The 19,495-nt window shown below is 46.3% G+C and overlaps 1 protein-coding gene across 3 annotated transcripts in view; it reads left to right on the top strand.

Annotated features, from left to right (window-relative positions):
- Positions 1–302: 302 nt before the first annotated feature.
- FGFRL1 (fibroblast growth factor receptor like 1) overlaps positions 303–19,495 on the top strand; it is a 179,785-nt gene continuing 160,592 nt past the window's right edge. Inside the window, exons 1-3 of one of the 3 annotated variants that reach the window (XM_049794469.1) lie at positions 303–536; positions 1,523–1,618; positions 1,741–1,850. In XM_049794469.1, the coding sequence (XP_049650426.1) occupies positions 1,608–1,618; positions 1,741–1,850 (121 nt within the window). In that variant the 5' untranslated portion in view covers positions 303–536; positions 1,523–1,607. Of the gene's footprint in view, positions 537–964; positions 1,045–1,522; positions 1,619–1,740; positions 1,851–19,495 lie in introns of those variants that run through there. The other 2 variants (XM_049794477.1, XM_049794462.1) reach the window with 2 other exon arrangements.

The raw sequence follows: 19,495 nt of genomic DNA, 5'->3' as shown, positions 1-19,495 counted from the left end.
CCTTCCCTTCCCCAGCCCCTTTCCCCTCCTCCCCTCGCTCCTTAAACGGGATTCCGGCTTGGGCGAGCCGCGGGACGGCATCACCGGGCATCCCGCGGCTTTGCGGAGCCCCGGCCGATCTGTCAGGTCTTCGCTGTCCCTCCCCGCACACACACACGCTCAGCCCCACCCGGAAAGCAAGAAAAAGAATTTTACGAGATCTTCCCCCCCCCCCCCCCCCGCCCCCCTCCCCCTTTCCCGTAGCTCCTCGCCCGTGGCTCCCTAAGTGGGAAAAAAAATCGCCTCTGGGGCGGAGGGGAAGGGGACCCTTGGTAAAAAGCCGGTGGTGAAGGGAGGGGGAGAGCCGCTCCGTGGGGAGGGCACCCCAAAGGCAGCGGGAAGTCCTCACCCGCCCCCCGGGGAGGGGGGGGGGGGGAGATGAGGTAGAAGCCGGCGGCGGAGCGCCCCGCCGGCCGCCGTGGCCGCGGAGGGCATGAGGCGGCGAGCGGCGGGGATGGGCTCCAGCGTACGGTGCTAGAGCCCCGGCAGCAGCCAAGGTAAGTGCCCCCCCCCCCCCCCCCCCCTCCACACCACCCAGGCCGGGAGACCCCCCCCGCCTGGCTCGGGGAGTCACTAACCCAAAGCCGGGAGCCGCCGGGCTTGCCCCGAAACGGGGGGGGGGGGGGCAGCACCAGGTGGCATCGCTCTGGGTGTCCTTTCCCCCTCCTTTCCCCCTTTCCCGTCCCGTCCCCCCACCCCCAATCCCCGTCTCCCCCCCAGTCTCCCTTCCCCGACCCCAATTCCTGGCTGCGAATATCCCGTTACCGGCCGCCGCGGGGCCCTGGGTCCTGCCCCGGGAGGAGCAAATTCCCCACCCCCCCCCCCCCCCCGGCCGCCCACCGCCCCCGGCGCCTTCCCTCCCTCCTCTGCCTCCCTCCGTACCAGCTCCCCGCTGGAAATTGGGAAGCTAATGGCAAAGGGTCCCTATTTGCTTTGCTGGATGCTGTACACGGGTTGTTGTGTGTCCTGGGGGCACGGAGTGTTTCAACCGGGGAGTTTACAAGGGTGAGGAATTCAGACAGTGTTTAGAGAGTGAGAGTTTTAGGAGGAGAACAGGGTGTAATTAATGTAAACCTGATCTACCCCCGGTTTGCGTATGACGGCGAAGGCATCTTCAAGAATCTGGATAATTAAGTGCGGTTTTGCTTCGGGACGCACCTCTGGAGCACACGGGAACAAGTGGGGCTTGGGGGGGGGGGGGGGCGAAGGGGAAAGGAAAAATCAGTGCTGTTGGGAGAAGTTGTGGAGCGGAGGAAGGCGCGTACCCAGAGCGGAGCCTGTCTGAGGGGCACTGAAGCAGCAACACAAAGTTTTCTGGGCTGCTGATGGGAGAGGTAACGTTCCTCCTCCCCCTTCCCCAAGTTCCTCCACAAATTGTTAACCTGAAATCTTGTTTTATGGCCACTTGCTAGTGTTTGGTTTGCCTTCCAGACTGGTTCTGTACAGGATACCAAAGAATTATGCATTAACTGTAAACTTACAGGAGCTTACTGGCCTCAGTGGATTCTTGATTTATATCAGGCTAAAGCAGAGAGGAGGGCAAAGTTTTACTTGCTGAGCGCCAAGGAATGAATTACAAGTACGTTTCCCTTTCATTTGCCATTTCTGCTCTTAAGTCTTCGCGATGGGTTTTAAAACTCCGCAAAAGTTTGGGGGTTTTGTCCCCAGTAATTATTTCGCTCTCCTTTTTTCTGCCTCCAGGTCTGAGAGGACGGTAGCCTGTACGATACGGAGGGATCTGGTTTTCAAAATGGAATTGCAGCTCGCGCTCCTTTTCGCAGGGATAATTGCGTTTTCGGACTCGGCGAGAGGTAAGGAGACCGCGCTTGCTGCAAAGGCTCTGCGACTCGTACCCTTCCCTCTGCCCCGCTGGGCTCGTGCTCCGCGAACACCCGTGGTGCCCTCGGAAGGACCCCACAGGGGAATTGCTGTCAGCACGGACTCGTCCCCTGCCCGTCGCTTATCTGCGCAGGGGCGCGGGCTCGTACCCACGCGTGGTGCCTCCTTACCTGCGTGTTTCGGGGCCGTCGGTTTGGATGGAGCGGGGTCGCTCCGGGTTTGCTGAGGTCTCTTAGGCGCAGGTGAACTTCCAGGGGCTTTTCTCGTGCATGGGTAAAAATACACAGACAATTGTAAAGAAAAGCAACTGCATTCCTCTGTGGATCAGAAGCACCTCTCCCCTCCCGTAATCCCTCCAGCCTCTGCCCTGTATATTCCCACTAGCAAACTAAACAAACACATCCATTAACTTCCTCGGTGACAGACAAATGACAGTTCCCAACAGCGAGAGCGTATTTTAACGCTGGGACTCCAGCAGTTGATCAGATTTCAATAAACAGGTTATCCTACCAGAGACAAATTGAAATATGTTGACCTGGGAGTGACGGGGAGGGGGGTGGGGGTGGAAAAAAAAGAAGTTTCTTTACGGGAAGGTGCTTTAAGCAAAGCTCTGGGATCAGAGTGGAAGGAGCGGTGGCTTTTCCTCCGCTCTCGCCTGTGTCGTACCTTGGTGGGTGCTGTCCTTGGAAAGCCTGAATGAGAAACCATGCTTTCAGCTCCCCTGGCTCTGGTCACAAAGGAGGGGCTGCATTGTTCCAGGAGAATGGGGGTATGGCTTTAGGATGCAGATTGCTCCAGCTGCAATTCCCAACAGAATCAGAGTTCCATGAATTGTTGAAAGACCTTTAAATCACCCAGTGCCATGGAGTTGCGAATTAAAAGGTTTAAACTTGCCCTTCGCTTGGGCCGTAACTTGCCAAAAATAAACCTTGGGGGTGAGGGTGGGAAAGGAGAGGGGGAGTGTTGCTCAAAAAACCCAAGGTTTGGTTAGTGCCTTGCTTTTTTTTCCTTCTTGGCATTGGCTCCCAAGCAAATATTTTATGGAGGCAAAAGCACTATAAAATGATTCGGCTGGAAGCTGAATGAAAAAGAAAACAGTATATAGGCTGTAAGTCCTGCAAGTCTGAATTCCAGGCAAGGTTTACAATGGAGACTCAGTTTAAGTTGTAGGCAATGGGCAGCAGTGTATGAATTAAGATGACCTCATGGATGTATATTATTGCAATGGACCTGAGAAGTTGGTGGAGTTCCAGAAAAGATCTGAAGTGGGCAGGAGAAGACAAAAAGATTTTTGTCTCTGTCGTGAGCGGAGTATCGGCTGCTTTACTGGCTGACCCTGTTTAAATTTGGTTTGCACTTGTCTTGCTTGTACTCTTTTATTGCCCCTGGAAAATGAAGTGCCGTGGGCTGTTGTCCTGTGAAGAAGAGACAGAAAATTAACAGTGGTAATTTCAGGACATCATCATTTTTCCCATGGAAAGGCCTTTATAATATAACTTTGATAGGATCATATCGGTAATTGGGTTATTTGAACTCTTTTCAGAGCTGGAAAAATCCATCCTGCGAGCGGATGGAGCAATGGTCCTGGTTATTTAAAATGACGTAGAAACAGAGTTTAAAAAACAGGGCCAAACTCATGAAAAATGTCATTCATTCACGTGCTGGTATCAAGGGAGGGAAAGTGAAGAAGAAAAAGGTGTCATTGCTGTAAGAAAAATAGACAAACCCCTAACATTTAAATCCTGCTTTGCACCTCTTGAGGTTGAGAGTATTCTTGATAGCGGAGGACATAGATGAAAGATCAAACTCATAAGTGAGCAGAGGCGAGACGCTCTCCAGCATGTTGCAACCTTATTTTGTGCTGTTGAATATCCCCAATTATTAAATATTTACATTGGGATAATTTCAGATTCTCGGAAAAATGTGCCCGTTTTTTCACATGCCTGCGGATTTTTCCGAATGTATCATACAGTGGGTTCGGCCACTGGAGATGTATAAATGCTACCTGTTCCAGTCGCTTGGGTTTTATAGACAGTCCTTTGGCCAAATCTCAGCCTGAGGTCGTGAGGCTTTTCTCCGGAGGAAGAAGGGCTCTTTGTTTTGGCCAAACAGCGTTTAATATCTGTATCTCGATTGCAAATTAGACGTGTGTGGCCCAAAGCGTGCCAACGCCTCCTAATCTGAGGCGTCAGAAGTTAAATAGGTGCTCGCTGGCTTGCAATCAAGCAAGGAAAGTGGCTGAGGAGGCTCTCTGTGAAAGCGCTGGTCCTTCTCTTCTGCTCGTATTAGGCAAAAGTAGCTTGTGCTGGAATTAGGATGTTAATCTGAGGCTGGCTGATTGCGTGCCCGTGTTCGGGGAAGGGCTGTGCCGTAGTGCATTTGCACAAGGGGGCAGAGTTAAGTTGCCCACGCGCTCCGGCTTCGATATTTCCTGACAGTTGAGTGCTCAGCTGCAATCTTGCATTAAATGTTACGTTGTATTATTTTTACATCTTTATTTAGGTGATGCCTTTTAAGGCAAAGGGCTCCGCAGAGATGACTGATTGGGCTAATGCGGCAACTTTATTTTTCTGCCCCGGCAAACAGGGACGTTTTTCCAGGTCCGGAGCTGTGCCTACTGGCTCTGTCCCTTCTTGTGACCCAATGTGTCACGTCGCCAATGTACAAAACGCTGCAAAAAAGCATATATCTTAGCAAACCAAGATACACTCCTAAGAAAGAGGCAATACATTTAAAGAATCCATGCAAAGCAGAGCGCAGGTCTGATTTTAGGGGGCCAGGTGCAGAACTCTCTGTGTCTGGAGGGATGAAGGATGAGGTAGCTCTGGCTAAGTTTGAACCAATGCTTTTGGGGCCGAAATTTAAAGACTTTGGCTAAGGGCTTGTCTACACCTGCGAATGCACTGGAATAACCCTTCCAAAAAACTTAATCTGGAATAACTCCCTCGGCGACCAGTTTTATTCCAGGCTAAGATCTCCTGGAGGGAGCCTGTACCAAAAAAAGTCTTCCTCAGGAGCTATTTTGGTAAATATCCAAGCCCCTTCTTTCCCTTGTGGGTGAAGACGAGGACTTCTGTGTGCACAAGATCCACTCTTTGAGAACAAAACCTGCGTGCTGCGGTTTTCTAAGAGGGACCATGCCTTCCAGCTGACAGCCAGGGCGTAGGGTGGCAGCTTCAGCCCTGCTGCCAGCCGCACTGGATAGCGTCAGCCCTGGACCTGGGATAATAACGCAGGTCTGGTGGTTGGTCCCTGTTGTCACTCCATTCCTGTTCTCTCCAAGCAGCCCTATGCTGGGCATAAAAGTCCTCAGCGTCCTGCCCTGGCCCTCCTCCGCGGGGATGAATGCCATCTTGGGTCACTAACCTTTACTGACTATGTCCTGCAGCAATGTAGCTCCTACCACTCCACACCTCCGGTCGGATACAGGTAATACAATCTGATATTTTCCTGCCTATGTTATCTCAGTGACACACAACACAATATTTGTTCCGAATCTGTCAAGTTGCCATCGTATTCGCTTTGGTGACCGTATATGGTAACGTTGGGATGTGCTTGGCTTGGTCCCGTGGCTTAAACAAGATTTCGTATGGTATGTTTAGAAGTTTTTGGTAACAACCCTCCTGTTAGCGAGTAAACTGATATTCTGCTGGAAACTAATTAGTTTGGATGTTGATTTCATTTTCGGTGCATTGCGTAGGGAGGGGAAGAATGGGACCTTAATTGCTTTCTGCTCTGGCACTTCTCTGTGGGACACTTGGCTTGCAAACCTGGTTGATGCCTGCTTTACAGGGTATTTGCTGATGGGGCCACCTCAAAATGCAGTGGTTTTGTGCAGAAATAATGTTCTGTGCCATTTTTGTTTCTCTGAGTATTGGAGAAAGGGGAATAGGATGCTAGAAAGTTTTTTTTTTATTTCTTTGGAGATGAGTTCTTCATTCTGGTGAACATATTCACCATTCTGTAACTTCGGGGTTTCTAGGAGTGAATGGTAGTAAACGTGAAAGAGATAAAGAGTGATAATATAAGAAAGATGGCTGTTGGCTTCCGTTTTACTCCTTTATTCTTGTTGATTGGTTGTTACCAGATGTAATGATTAGGTAATTTCTCACTTGTGGAAGAGAAGCATGTTCAGGTCTAACAGCCTGATTCAGATTTTATGTAAGTCACTGCATATCTTCTGGTTAAGTTTGGGGCATTTCTTGGATCGTACTCTTGGGGAACTTGCTCATGAATAATCTGTCAGCATGACTTGTACCTAGAGTCAACATGACGATCTAAGAAAATCCTGGTTATTTTTTTAAACCCCGGTTCCTCCCTTCTTTTGAGGCTGTCGGCTGCTTTAAATTGAGGCTGAGTTTAAACATAAAATATAGTGTGCGTCATACTGGAAAATTAGGGTTGATTTTATTTTATTTTTTTTTATTAGGAATATTACAAAACTCGGCAAATTGCTCAAATACATTTAGATTTTCCTTAAAGTTTTTATAACTTTGTTTTCCAAGTCCATATGTTTCTCTGACCTTCATTAAAAGACGCAAGCAGCAAATTAAAATACGTCTTTTCTGTGATGAACTTCTACATAGCAAAGGCTAGACTCCAAAGTCTGACTCCTAGCCACAGAAGAGACTTTCATGTGCTATGAGAAAGTGCTTGAGAAATTACAGATAAATGGTTCTTTCAGGAAAAAAAAGTCATTCGAAAACAAAAAACCAAAGTGACACTTGCTAGCAAGTAGGAACCTGCTTTTCAAGGTTTGCGACCATTGGTACTAATTTATTAACTAAAGGTGAGGTTTGTCATCTGGCATGAATTGACTGATAGAGCTGATCTTTTCCAATGACCCATCTGATAATTCCTTTTTGAACGGCTGTCTCGCCACGAGTGATACTGGTACATCTGGGTCTGCGCAGAATAATTGTTATGGAATAACGTGAATGCAGCAGAGATGGTCACTGTCTGGCTGTGCATTTTCGGATTAATTATTGAGAAGAAGAGATAAAAATTTCCACTGAAAGGGAAAATAATAATGCAGAGGTCCTCTTGTACCTAGTTTGACTAAAAAAAAAAAACCACCAAAAAAACCCCAAACCACAAGCTTTAGTCATAGCTTTATTTATTCAGTGGGAGTAGAACCAGTGCAGCTTTCTGATTTTTCTGAGACATGAAACTCCTACTTGTGTCTGCAGTGACTTGTAAAATCATGCTGCTCAAAGGGTCCATGCAAATGCATCCCAGTATTACAGGAGTCGGTGGAAATGCTCCTTTCTTGCTTTCCTTTCATTATCCTGCTCATTTTGTCTTGTTTCAAGGAGTTGTCTCTCATCTGACCTCTTCCTGTGTTTTCTGGTGGGCTGCTCAAGCTGAAATGCATTTGTTCTTGTTTTGAACATTTAATTTGGATTTCTATTCCTTTTCTTGTTCTCTGTAATCAGTCTTGACTTCGAGCTTTCTCTAATAATAATGCCTCCGTATGTATTTAACTGTGTTGACCTGTCCTAATCTTTTGCCCCAAGTTTGAACATTTTTGGTCATATAAGGGAGGTTTTTTTAAGAGTGGAGCCAGTGTGAACATAGGATTTGCAAAGGCCACTGTCTGGTGCAAGCCTATTGGGTCTGGTGCTCATTTGTAGCAGCTATGGAACTAAGGTAAAAGAAAAGTATTTCCAAAAGTAAGCTTGAATAATCTCATCCTGCTGCCCCGGTGTCATATGAGATAAGCAGATGCAGCCCATGCCAGCTTTAACAGGTTAGGACCTGATTCGGAGCCTGTGAGTGTTGGTGCTGTGACTCTACTCACTCTCGTGGCCTTTGGATCCCTCCCTGAACGATGACTTGCACAGATTATCTGTGTTATCGACCTCTGTATTGGATCCCTCATGTACGACAGCAGAAAAGATGTGGGCTAAGCGTGGTATTTTGGATCCTGCCATTCGCCTGCTTGACTGGACAGCTTGGACTCAATTTTTTAATTCTAGAAACACATTGCTTCTGCCCACTGCGAGGGCTGGCTGGTGGCCGGAGCATGTGCTGCCAGGGCTGAAAGCAACGTGGAAATTCATTGCTTTAACTTTGGGTTGCCGCAGAGGGGTTTATCCCCAAAGAAAGGATGCCGGTCTACAGGCGGTGTTCTTAGGTGTGGAGGGGCTGAAGACTGGCCTGAGTGTTTCTTAACAAGTTAATATATGCCGTTTGCTGCTGAATCCATTCACATACCTGATTTTATTTATTTATTTCCCCCCCCCCCACCACCACCTTCTGAGTCAAATAAACACGGGCTTCATGGAGTTTGGTTGGTTACCCTGATTACACAGTCTCCCCATTGTATTGCAGTAGAAACACAGTATCCAGCAGTGCTGCACATAACCGAACCTCTTTATTCCATCACAACTTCTCCAATTTTCAGGAAGAAATTCAGCCAGTAACTCCAGGCTACTACTTCCATTATGTGTTCAAACTTAATTTTGAGCTTCACTAAGGGAAGAAAAATGTAAATAGGGAACAGAGGCTTCTCAGAGCAGGTTAATATTTCTCAGGACTGCTGCACCTCTATTCTCAGCCTCTCTACGAGTAGCTTCTAGTCTGACAGGACCCAAAATCATCTCTCCTTATGTCTGGTAAATTTATTTCATGAAAGTTTTACACAATCTTGGGTATCCTGTCAAGTGATTGAGAAGCGAGTAATGCAAGAGGTCTCATACCCTAGATGCCACTTGGGTGGTGTTGACTTTGGTGGGTATTTTAGGAGCTGTCAGTATTTGTCCATGTTAGATAAAAACACAGGAACAGCAGACAAATGCAGAAATGCGGACTTAATTTGTGCAATAAACATTTTTTTTTTAATTCATATGCTCCTTGCTGGGTTTGCTGGTGCGTGCCCTGTGAACTGGTGACTGTAAGAGTTTGGTACTGGTGTCGTGCAGGCTCTTCGTGGCAACTGTGGGCTTGCTAGTTCTGCCCAGAACAAGATATTCGGGAGAGGGACAGAGCTGGAGGAGGATGCGAAGGGAAATGCAAGCGTTAGCCAACCTCTGAGAGAAAATTTAGGCCGGATTAGTATATTGCTGCTCTTGAGGCCTGGTGCAGCCAAGCCTTGGGAGAGGGTCTCGAGTGGGCACCGTGTGTGCTCTGAAGAGGATGTTGGCATGCGGCTTTTCCAAATCTGTGCTGTATTTCGTTTTTCACCTGCGTCCTCCTGGGTGCCTCCTCATCATTAGGTACAGGTCTGACGCTTAACTGGCTTTTGAGAAATGTGTGACTCCGAGTAGAAGCATTCTCTTGTAAAAGTTTGTTTTTTCCTTGGGGTAGCTAGTATTATATTATTACCTTGTATTGATTTAAATCTTCCTTTTTCTAGACAGAAGTGGATGGGATGAGGCCAAATCAACCCCAAAGGAGGGAGAAGGGACAGTTACTCAGCCTCACCAGCCTCCCAGTGCTCAACAAGCCAAACTACTGGAGTTAGGCTGCTGCACAGGCTGGAGCACTGTGAAGCAGTTTCTTCTCCTCCTTTTTCTTCTTGACTAAGAGATTTGTGCAAGTTGGAGTAATTGAGGAAGCTATTTTTCTCAGCAGCTGTTCTCCCCTAAACAGATCTGTTAACACTGGTTAAGCAATGACAAGTGTCAGACGAGTTACAGGTGCATGAACTGCATGTCAAGGATGGAAGGGTTAATGAATAACAGGGTAAACCTCTGGACGTTGTGGAAGGAAGAACGCTTGTTTGGCATCGACCAGTCAATGTAAAACTGGTGGCTAATACTTCTGCAGAGTATGGATACCCTTCTGAGAGAGGATGCTGTGAGCCTTCTCACTCGCCTTTTGGGTTGATCAAAATCTTTTGTGTTCTTCTGCAGGTTAACACAACATGTTTGTGGCAATCATAGTGTCTCTTTAGTAAGACAAGTAATATTAGGAAGTGTTTAATGTATTTTTGCGCAGTTTAAAGTGGGAAACTGGGAGAAGAGTTGCCAACTCCACCAGCATATGGAGATCAGGCTCTGTGCTCTGATAAGTTGTTTCATATTTTGATATTCAGGGTCAGATACTGCTCTCTGTTATAAAGGTGATAGTCCCTTTAGGTTCAGTGAGTTGTGGCTGAGTAGCTGTGAGTAGGATTTAAATTTATGATCCTACCAGAGAGCAATCAGAAATCGGGGCCTTGTAAGACCAGGCTGTGTTTCAGTTCTGTACAGCGTGGCACCAGCCATGGGAGGGTTCATCGTGATCTGCAATAGTTAATATAAAACTAGATTAACAGATCAGAGCTGATGAATATCTTTCCTCCTCCTGGTATTCACAACCAATCAGAAATGCAGTATTGCCGGGGTGAATTTCCTTCAGGCCTAATGAGAGTGGACCTTTCAACTTAATCATAGCCAGGACAGGTGTTTACTTTTCCTTGACAGATTTGACTGACAAGGAATCGTAAACCTATTAGGGAGATATCTGCATATGCAGGGGAACTGGCTTTGGACAGTTGATTTCTAATTGCCGGATTTGTTATCTGAAAATGTTTGCCACTGCTCTCGGCACACATCTATTGTTTCTGGGATACAAAGAGACACAAAGAAGTGGTAGAGGCTAGTCAGAGCATTTTGCTCAGGGGCCAGAGAAACCATAAGGTAGGGATGGGTCAGTGTTTTATCTAGACCAGAGCAAGGTCCTGCTTGTATCACTAAGGCAGAATGCTTTTCCTGATTCCCTGCTTGCTCAAACAGGGGTAGGCTAGAGGATTTGGAGGATTTCAAACAGTAATTTGTGATAGTGATGTATACAGGATTATTCCTGTCATTGGAAGTTCATTGGAAATACCAGACTAGTCCTTCTTTGCAGTTGGTAAAGTAGACACAGGATATTTAATTTGAAGTTCAATTCAGGGCTCTTCTCTCCGTGAGTACTCCTGTTGGGAAGAGGATTGTAGATTTACAGGCATGGAAATCTGTCCCTTTTCCCCATGTTTTACCACTGATCCCAAGGAAGAAAACAGCAAGGTGCTACTCAAAGTAGTCACAGCAATAGACCTGTATATTTATAATACTTATTACTATTTACTGAGTGTTTCCGGTGAAGGAAAAAAAAAGAAAAAGAGAAAGACCCAAAAAGTGCTGCTCAGCATAGGCAGCGTTTCTCTTCTAGATAGTGTCAGGAGAAAAAGCTTGTCTTTCTGAAGACCACAGACTAGCTAAGTGGAGTTTGAGGCTTATTTTTCTTTTATCCTAGAAAATCCAATAAATCCAGTAAATTCTTTCAGTGTGGTCTTCCAAGAGTTTTTCAACTTCGTCTGACTCGCAGATTATTTGAGTGCCATTATAGACTAGGGGTCAAGCAAGTTAATTCCCAGAACAGTGTGCTGCCCTGTTTTCAAACTGTGCTAATCAGGGTTTTGAGTCAAAGCATGGTAGTTTGCTTAGTGAAATTATTTTCCTGTTAGAAAATTACAAATAGGCTCTGACTGTTCGTATTGGCTTCAGTCACCAGAGTGCTCACATCACATGCAGAGCAAAGCCCCCGGGGATGTACTCGCCGTGGATCAGGGCGCTGGTGGGGGCTCGTTTCCCAGCTCCCAAGATTGAACTCATGAAAACAGGCTGAAACCTTATCACAAAAAAAGAAAGAAAGAAATTGTTAACAGTCACATTTACACCTCCAGCGGGATGGAGGGAGGGCTGCCTGGAGCCCATCCGAGCTGTAATGTGAATGTCCTTTCCCGAAGGAGACATTTGGTGGAGTTATTCGGTTACCTCTCCCCCTCACCTTTTTGTAATTGACTCTTGTTTACATTTTCCTCCTACTTTCGCAAAGTTTATTACCACTGTTTAGGCAGAGGAAATGAATTAACATAATTTACTGGTTTTTAGAACAAGACACATTCCCTGCATGTACGTGTACACACGCTCGCAGTTGCCCTCCCGGTGCTGTGCAGAGGAGCGTGTTTACAGAGTCTGGGTCCATTTAGGGAGAACAATACCCTGATTATGGAGGGCAGCCTTTTATTCCCAGAAACCAGAAGGAACCATTCGCTTCAAGCAGCTACTGCCCCTTGAAGGTACAGGTGGTGCAAGCTGCTAGAAGGAGGGAATAAATCTGTTGTGGCCACAAACCAGCAGCATTGTTCTTTGTGGAAGTTGAATTGGGGGGGGGGGAGAAGTGGTCTCGGGACAAACCGAGCACCAAGTTTAAGAACTACCAGCACGTAGAGAGGTGTTGTGGCTTCCAATTTAAATTCTAAGTAATAGCTGTGAGCCTTCAGGGGGAATTATTTGGCGCTTCCTGAGCGGGCAAGGTGCTGGGGAGGGTGGGTAGGAAGAAGGTGATAACTGAGCCTCCAAGTGCTTTTGGGTAGACTGAGTTGGGTTGAAAGGTGCTGTTATGTATGAAATGCCGGTCATTTCTAATTGCAGTCATGCACCTGTGCCGGGTGGATAATGCTGCAGACATGTCATATGAAGCATTTGCTTCGCATGATGTCGGGAAAGGTCAAGCACTTGATTTCTGTCCTGCTAAGCTGGGTCATTAGTGGCACGAATAGGACCCCCCTTCCTCTGCCCAACCGCAGATGCTTGTATGCTGGCAGTAAATGCTTCTCAGGTGGGATCTCATGGCAGCTGAAGATGACTGAACTTGACCCCACCACCGTCCTGTCCTTGTCCTGCTCTGCTCCCAGGCTTGTAACTCCCTTGTGCCAGCGTGAGAGCTTTCTGACCTTGCTGTTGGGTGTTTTGGGGAGCTAACCTGGGCAGAAAGCCAATCTGGAAAAAAATGTGATGGGTTAAATTGTTAGAGGAGCATGGCCTGAGCTGGTGGGATATCGCAGCGTGACCGCTGGCAGCAAGTCCTTTCCATTCTCACTTGTGGCAGGAAGGCTCTGTACTTTGGAGGACTGAGCATTTATGTGAACATTTATAAAATGACCCTTTAGGAATGTGAAATGCAGCAGGGTCCACACTCCAAAATATAGTGCTGCGCGGGGGCAGTGAATGTGGCAACTGGAAAAAGCAGATTTGTATCCTGGGTCCTTCCTCGGTGGATCCCATCAGAAAACGTGTATATTACCCCGGTAGAAACTTCTCATCCCGAAGTGGTTTGGGCTGTTCTGCACAGGCAGTAATTATTTCCCATTGATTTTTGCTCTTGCTTCAGCTCAGTCAGACAGTAGCACATCTCTGACCTTTCTGCATTGGGAGATTCCAGCTTTCACACTCTATATCATGACAATTTTCTGTTTGTCTCGGTGTTCCTGTGAAATTTGGAGTGCTTTATAGGGGAATGGGAATCTTCCTTCCTCTGTCCTCTACTTTTGGCTTCTGAGGGAGAAGAGTCATTTGGGGAGCTGGGAAATGGCATGTTAATGCTGCCAGCGTTTGCTGGCCCTCCTATGGCATTGCCTGCTGCAAGGAAGGAGCTGCTCCATCAGGAGCACAGCCGGGAACAAAGATGGGCTGCAACCAGCGCTGCTGGTGGTTGAGTTCCCTCTGGTCCAGGCACAGCGTGCATCAATCCTGGTATCAAGGTGCACGTGGTGTGTCACCCAGGCCTGAGAAGGAGCCAGGTCCCCCCTGTCCCCCCCCCCAGCCTTGGCTTCGTCTCTGCGGGGACTTCTGACTACTGACACCGCTTCAGGGGGTTGCAAAAATAAGGCAGAGAAAACAACTTGTGCAAAATACTCCCTGCGGGTGAAAATATTTTTCTAGGGGAACAGAGCCAGTAGGCTAAACAGGTAAAGCTGCAGGGCTGCATTAACAACGCTTTTAGGGGTTATCTGCGGGGGGGGAGGGTGTGTGTGTGTGCTTATTTTGGCTTGTGATGCATGGTGGGTGAATTCTGGCCAAAGATGATTGACATGTATCTAACATGATGACCCATGATCCTGCACCCCAGAGAAACTGGGGCTTTTGCCTGTTGATCCAGGTTTTTTGTAGAGAAGGGAAGATCCTGGTGCATGTCCCAGTACCCACCTGAGGGCTGCTGAGGCTACTCTGTGTTGGAAGACTAAACTCTGGCACGTTCAGGAAGATCAGAACTTGGTACTAAATAACTATAATTATCCCGAGGCAGCAGGGATGTGGGGTTTTTAATATCCTTTAAAATCTGCCAGATCTTCTCAGGCCTGGATGATGCGAGAGGGGCAAGCATCGGGTCCCATGCTGGCTCATGGACAGCAATAAGGGCAACAAGAACCAGGGCAGTAAGAACCGCTCCAGAGTCCATCCCCATGTCTGTGTCACCGTGACGGCTTTCTGCTGTGAGTGTGAGGGCGTGCGGTGATCTGTGGAAAAATGTGAATCTTGGCAGCAGTCCCTGAATCAAAATATCTGGGAAACGCTGAGCCGGGAGTTTGAAAATACATCTTGGGGGTTTCATTCTCCAGAAGGAAAAACAGTGTCGAACTTCCACTGAGACAAGTGTTTGAAAGAAAAAAATGTGCAGTGTAGAATTAAAAGGGAATAGCTTAGTTATTGGACACTAATTGAAATAATAGCAGAGAGGAACAAGCCTGAATGAATTTTAATAGCCTCTCGATTTGGATCTTTCTATTTGTGTACTTGCAGGCGCTTTCCTTTTTACCTCTGCAAGACTAATGCAGATATTATACTAAATACAAAAACCCCCAACCAGCAAACCCAATAACTTGTCTGAGGAAGATGAAAATTGCACCAAAGTAATTGAATGAGCATTGTGCTTTAAGTATTCCAGCCTTAAAACCAGAGCAGGGCCTTCTCTCTGTGGCATGTGTTGGAGGTTATTTTGCTACAAGACAGAGATATTAAGGCAGAACTGGAGGAGGACTGCAACATCTAAAGTATTTAATATTGCTCTGGGAGAGCACGTCAACAAATGACCAACAGTTTCGGTTGATACAATGGATGCAGCATAAGGCAAAGTTGTTATTATAGCTGGTGTGATTTTTTCCTAGTATCAGGGTTGGTGCCTGAAGTCCTAATTGTACCAAAGCCCTGTTGTTGTGTTAAGAGCTGTCAAACCCAGAATGAACGACAGACAGCTACAGTCTTAAATGCAAGTTACTAACAGCTCTTTGTATAGAGACTTTGTTTTACTCTGACAGAGGCTCCTTTCGAAAACCAGACCCATTGGTCGGCCGAGTTTTATTTTACCCACGTAAACCTGAGAAAGGTGAGATCCCGTACTTGCCTACAGCGCCCTGTGCAAAGCAGACATTGCCCCAATAAGGATTTTTCGCTGCTGCTACAGTACAGACCCACATGACCGATAACCTTGTGCCCAAACCCTGGGCAAGTGCCCAAGGCGAAACAGGTGCAAAGGTATCGTTCCTGCACGGGCCGAAGGGCTTGCGCCGCACACCCAACACGGTTCGTATGCCTGAATCACAAGCCCAGTTATCCCCTCTCTGCTGGGTACAAACTTCATCGTTGACTTTAGGGAGAGCTAGGCGTTCCACCGTGCTTATTTTTTTTTATGGAAACAACCGTCAAAAGTCCTTGAATAAAAAAAAAAATAATTACAGAGATTATTTAAGCATTATTATTATTAGCAGCAAGTTGTTTTCATGCATGTTAACAACAAGGTCTGGCTGCTCCCACGCATTGCTCCACATCCTGCTGGAGCCCACCATGGGTTTCTGTTCCCTCCTGGAAAAGTGTAAAGAAAAGCCAACCTAAAATCTGGGGGAGGGGAAGAGCATTAAGAAAGGCAAATTTTCACACAGGCACGGAAAAAGAGGTTCTTCCAAAAGATTTCATTTTGCTTGGAAAGACTTGTGGTGGTTGTTGAAAGGGCATTTCAGTGGAAAAGGGCCAAGCAGCCCTAGGCGGAACCAACACCCTCAATTGAGAAAGAGTTTTTTCAAACAGCAGTACTGTTAAGAAGTAATTAAAGTCAAATAAAACAAGGAAAATAGTGTATGACACATTTATTTGTATTCATCCCCGTTTGAATCCACTGAAACCCATGTAGCACAACACTGGAGACACGCAAGGGGAAGTACGTACCTGATTATTTCAATGCACTTGTGCAACTACAGAAGTTTCTGATCTCAGACACAATTTTACCAAGTGTTTAAGCGCATACCTACCTTTAAGCACCTGAGGATTGGTTGTATTCAAAGAAACGCTTGCTGAAGACCCTTATTTGAAATGCGGAGGACCTAAGCATAGGCTGAAGTGGTATCAATTATTTCACAATGATTTTGACACTGGGTTTTTCCCCTTAAAATTATTTTTCTGGGATCATGGAGACTGGGAAATAACTCAGCTTTCAGTAGAAGAAAAGAGAAACTAACCCACAAGATTTCAGCCTTGATGATTTTGACGGGTCGATAGAAAATGAGTTGCGTGTATCAACTTTGTTGGCTGGCTTAGATACCAGAGGGAAAATAAAGAAAGAAGCAAAGCAAGTTTTGCATGACTTCTTTAAACCAGTCCTGTTATTTTGAAGTCTGCTTTATCATTTTTGGGTGCTGATGGGGAGGCTGTGCCCCTAAGAGTGCTGTTGTGTGAGGGCCTGAGCCTGGTTGTACAGACACTCTCCACACTTGCAGTTCCCTTTGCTTCATTCCTCTGCCTCGCCTGCAATGTTATCTTGGGCAAAACTTGTAGGTAAAAAAAGGAAAAAGAAAAAAAGGCATTTTTGGGGCGCAGCTGTGTCACTTCAATTTTTGCTAGCTGTTGAGGAAGATTTGTGAGGACTCTCTGGGGGAGAAAGGGTCGGGTCAGAGGTAGAAAGCCACTCACCCTCTACTGGAGGCATTTATAATGCCAGGGCAGCTCCCCTGGGAGGGTCTGTCTGTCCGTCCTTCCCTCTGGGGTTGACAAGAGGCAGACAGCCTCCCACCAGCTGTTCCCTCTGTCAAGTTACAAATGAGACGCTGAAAAGCAGCCCTTGGCTTTGAGACAGCTCTTCTCTCTCTAGCTCATTCTACCCATCAATTAATGTCAAGCAAAGGTGTTTTATAACTATTTTACAACTTCTTGAAGAGTGGGACCCTCATGCCCTTGCAAAGGGAAAGTCCAACTCCTGTGCAAAGCGGTTGCCAAAAATCTGTGCACGGTGAGTTACGTGCAAGAGCAAACAGGACTTTTGGTTTTTGAGAAAAAATTCTTCCATGGAGAGTTTATCCAAAAAGAGCATCTTTGTTATGAGTGAGGGTGGGAAAAAACCATCTTTATCCTTCCCCATCAGGACAGTGGTACTTAACACCAGTGTCGGACATCATCTTCTGTCTTTTCCATTTCTGGTGCACTTTGAAACCTGGTAACAAGAGCTGGTGGATTTGCCTGGACTCCATCAGTCCCTAATGATAGCAAGCAGCATTTCGAGTAATTGTTCACCCTTGTAGCTCTTGGCCTTTGCAATGGGTGTGAAGTGTGAGGAGTGACTTATGAAAAAATAATTAAAAATCATACGTGGCAGCCTATTTCCTGGCAGAGAACAGCAAGACGATGGTGGAGGCTTTCAGGCTGTCTCTTACCACTCACCTTCTCCTCTGGTACCAACTTCCAGCAATTTGGCTGCGTATTTTCTTAGGAACCAGCTTCCACCCAAAGGCCACTGAATTTTTCTTAAATGCTGGTTTCTGTCGGAGCTGATAAGGCAGCAGCCAGCCTGCAGAGATAACGCAGGGTATCAAGGCTTCTTGGGTTTGTCTTTATTTGGATTTTTTAGCAAGTATTTGACACACACTGAGAACTGTCTGGAGACTTTGGGTTTAGTGGGTGTTCCCCCCCCCCCCCTCCCCCCCCTTCTCTTTGTCTTTTGTTCCAAAATGTTTTTAGGGTGATTTTGGAGAGAAAGAAAAAGAGCACTAATGGAGTTGGTGAATTAGCGGTGTTTACTGAAGGGAGCGGGGAAGGTGGGCAGCCACGGCTGGATGCCAAGGGCAGCTGTGGTCCCTGCTCTTTTGATGGATCCAGTTGGAAAATATTCCCCCCAACCAGGGTTTAAAGGGGGTGAGGAGCAACACAGAGGTGCCCTAAATGCCCGATCACCGGCAAAAATGTGTCACAGTGTAGGAAAGCTTGTGATTAATTGTCTTTTCAACTTCTCCCCAGACTCCGCTCCCCTTTTCTTGAAGTGTTATCCCTGTTTGGGCTGCTGGCTTTTGTTAACCCGTGAGGGAGTGTTTATGCTTGGCTTATGTTAACCAGAAAGGAAACTTTTCCAGCCAAAAATTGATTTACCAGCTGATGCTAATGACTCTGTTATAGGCAGCCTGGTGAGCAAGGCAGATGTAGATAGAAAACATAGCCCATGCCCTTACACAAAGGTGTCTTCTGTCACCCTTGGAGTGCGAGATTTGCAGCCTGAGCAAGCCCTGAGTGATGTAAGGTGTCCCCCCATGCTCGCATCTTTGTGGTGACCCCGTGTGTCCCCAGCTTGCCCTCTGTCTGATGCAAGTCTGTGGACGTTGTATCGTGGGCCAGATTAGGACAGAGATCTGGCTGGAAATCTCACCAAAAAAAAAAAAAGAAGAAAGCAAGTCATGGCACAGCCCTATAACACTGGATTTTATATACCTGGCTGTTGCTGTGGCACCCCTCAGGTGACTTGTACAAAGCATGCTGTTATTCACTGATATTTAATATTCATTGTTTTCTCAGTGATGTTTCACCACGGCTGGAATTACAACACCAAATACCGAGTCCCATTTTCAAGTTTCAATGCAATTTGTGAGCATGCTTTAATTAAGCTTCATGTCATTGCTTGGAGGAACATATTTTATGCCTACAATATCATGCAGGCAACCTCATACAGAGGGTCAGGAGCAATATGGGAACACAGTGTTTTTGTTATCGCTTCTGCCCAGCAAATCTTTCTTGCTCTTTAATGTAACCTGTCGCATATGAAATTAATTTCCAACATGCATTTGCTCACAAAGTAGCGTTCTTCACACCAGAAATCCATAACAGTAGAAGAAACCACCGCCAGATGTCTGTATTTATAGAAAACTGGCATGTTCTGTCTGGTGATGACAGAATATTTCAGTGTATTTATGAAGTGCTCATGTTTTTAAAAATATAGAAATCCAGTCAATATCAGTAGAACTATTCATCAGACATCTTGGGTTTTTTATTTTAACCAGCAGAACATGTTTCTTTAGGTGATGCAGTACCAAAAAAAATATATCTTTCCCTACCCCTCTGTCGTCATTGTATTTTTTTTTTCCAGCTTCACAAACCTCTTCATTTTAGAGGGGCATCTCTGGCTTTAAAACAAACTTTACTAGAATCTTATGCAACTTTGACTATGTACTTCCACATAAGGCATTTTTACTTGAGAGGTAACTCTTCATAAAGCTGAAAGAATAATTTCTACTCTAGGAGCAGATCATGCAACATTTTTCAGTGTTCAGAGTATTTTTTTTGCATAGATGCCCCTCGTTTGGGTTGCTACCATGCAAAGGGTCCCACATTTGGATCTGATCACATCGAGAGTGAAATTTAGATAAGACAGAGGTGTTGGAGGGTGCAGGAGCCCCGGCGTGGCTGGGGGCTAAAGTATGAAGTCCGTCAGAAATCGTGTCCCAGAGACAGTTCGGTCCTGTTCCAAGCTTTCTGTGTTAACAGCTAAATTGAGCCACTCAATGCCTCAGTGTCAAGGTTTTTGCTTATATACCTGACGTAGACATTGGAGAGTTTTC

The sequence above is a fragment of the Accipiter gentilis genome, chromosome 3 (genome assembly GCF_929443795.1).
Source record: "Accipiter gentilis chromosome 3, bAccGen1.1, whole genome shotgun sequence".
Taxonomy (NCBI): Eukaryota; Metazoa; Chordata; class Aves; order Accipitriformes; family Accipitridae; genus Astur; species Astur gentilis.
The sequence above is the reverse complement of the archived record's forward strand: the minus strand, read 5'-3'. Positions and strand labels throughout refer to the sequence as shown.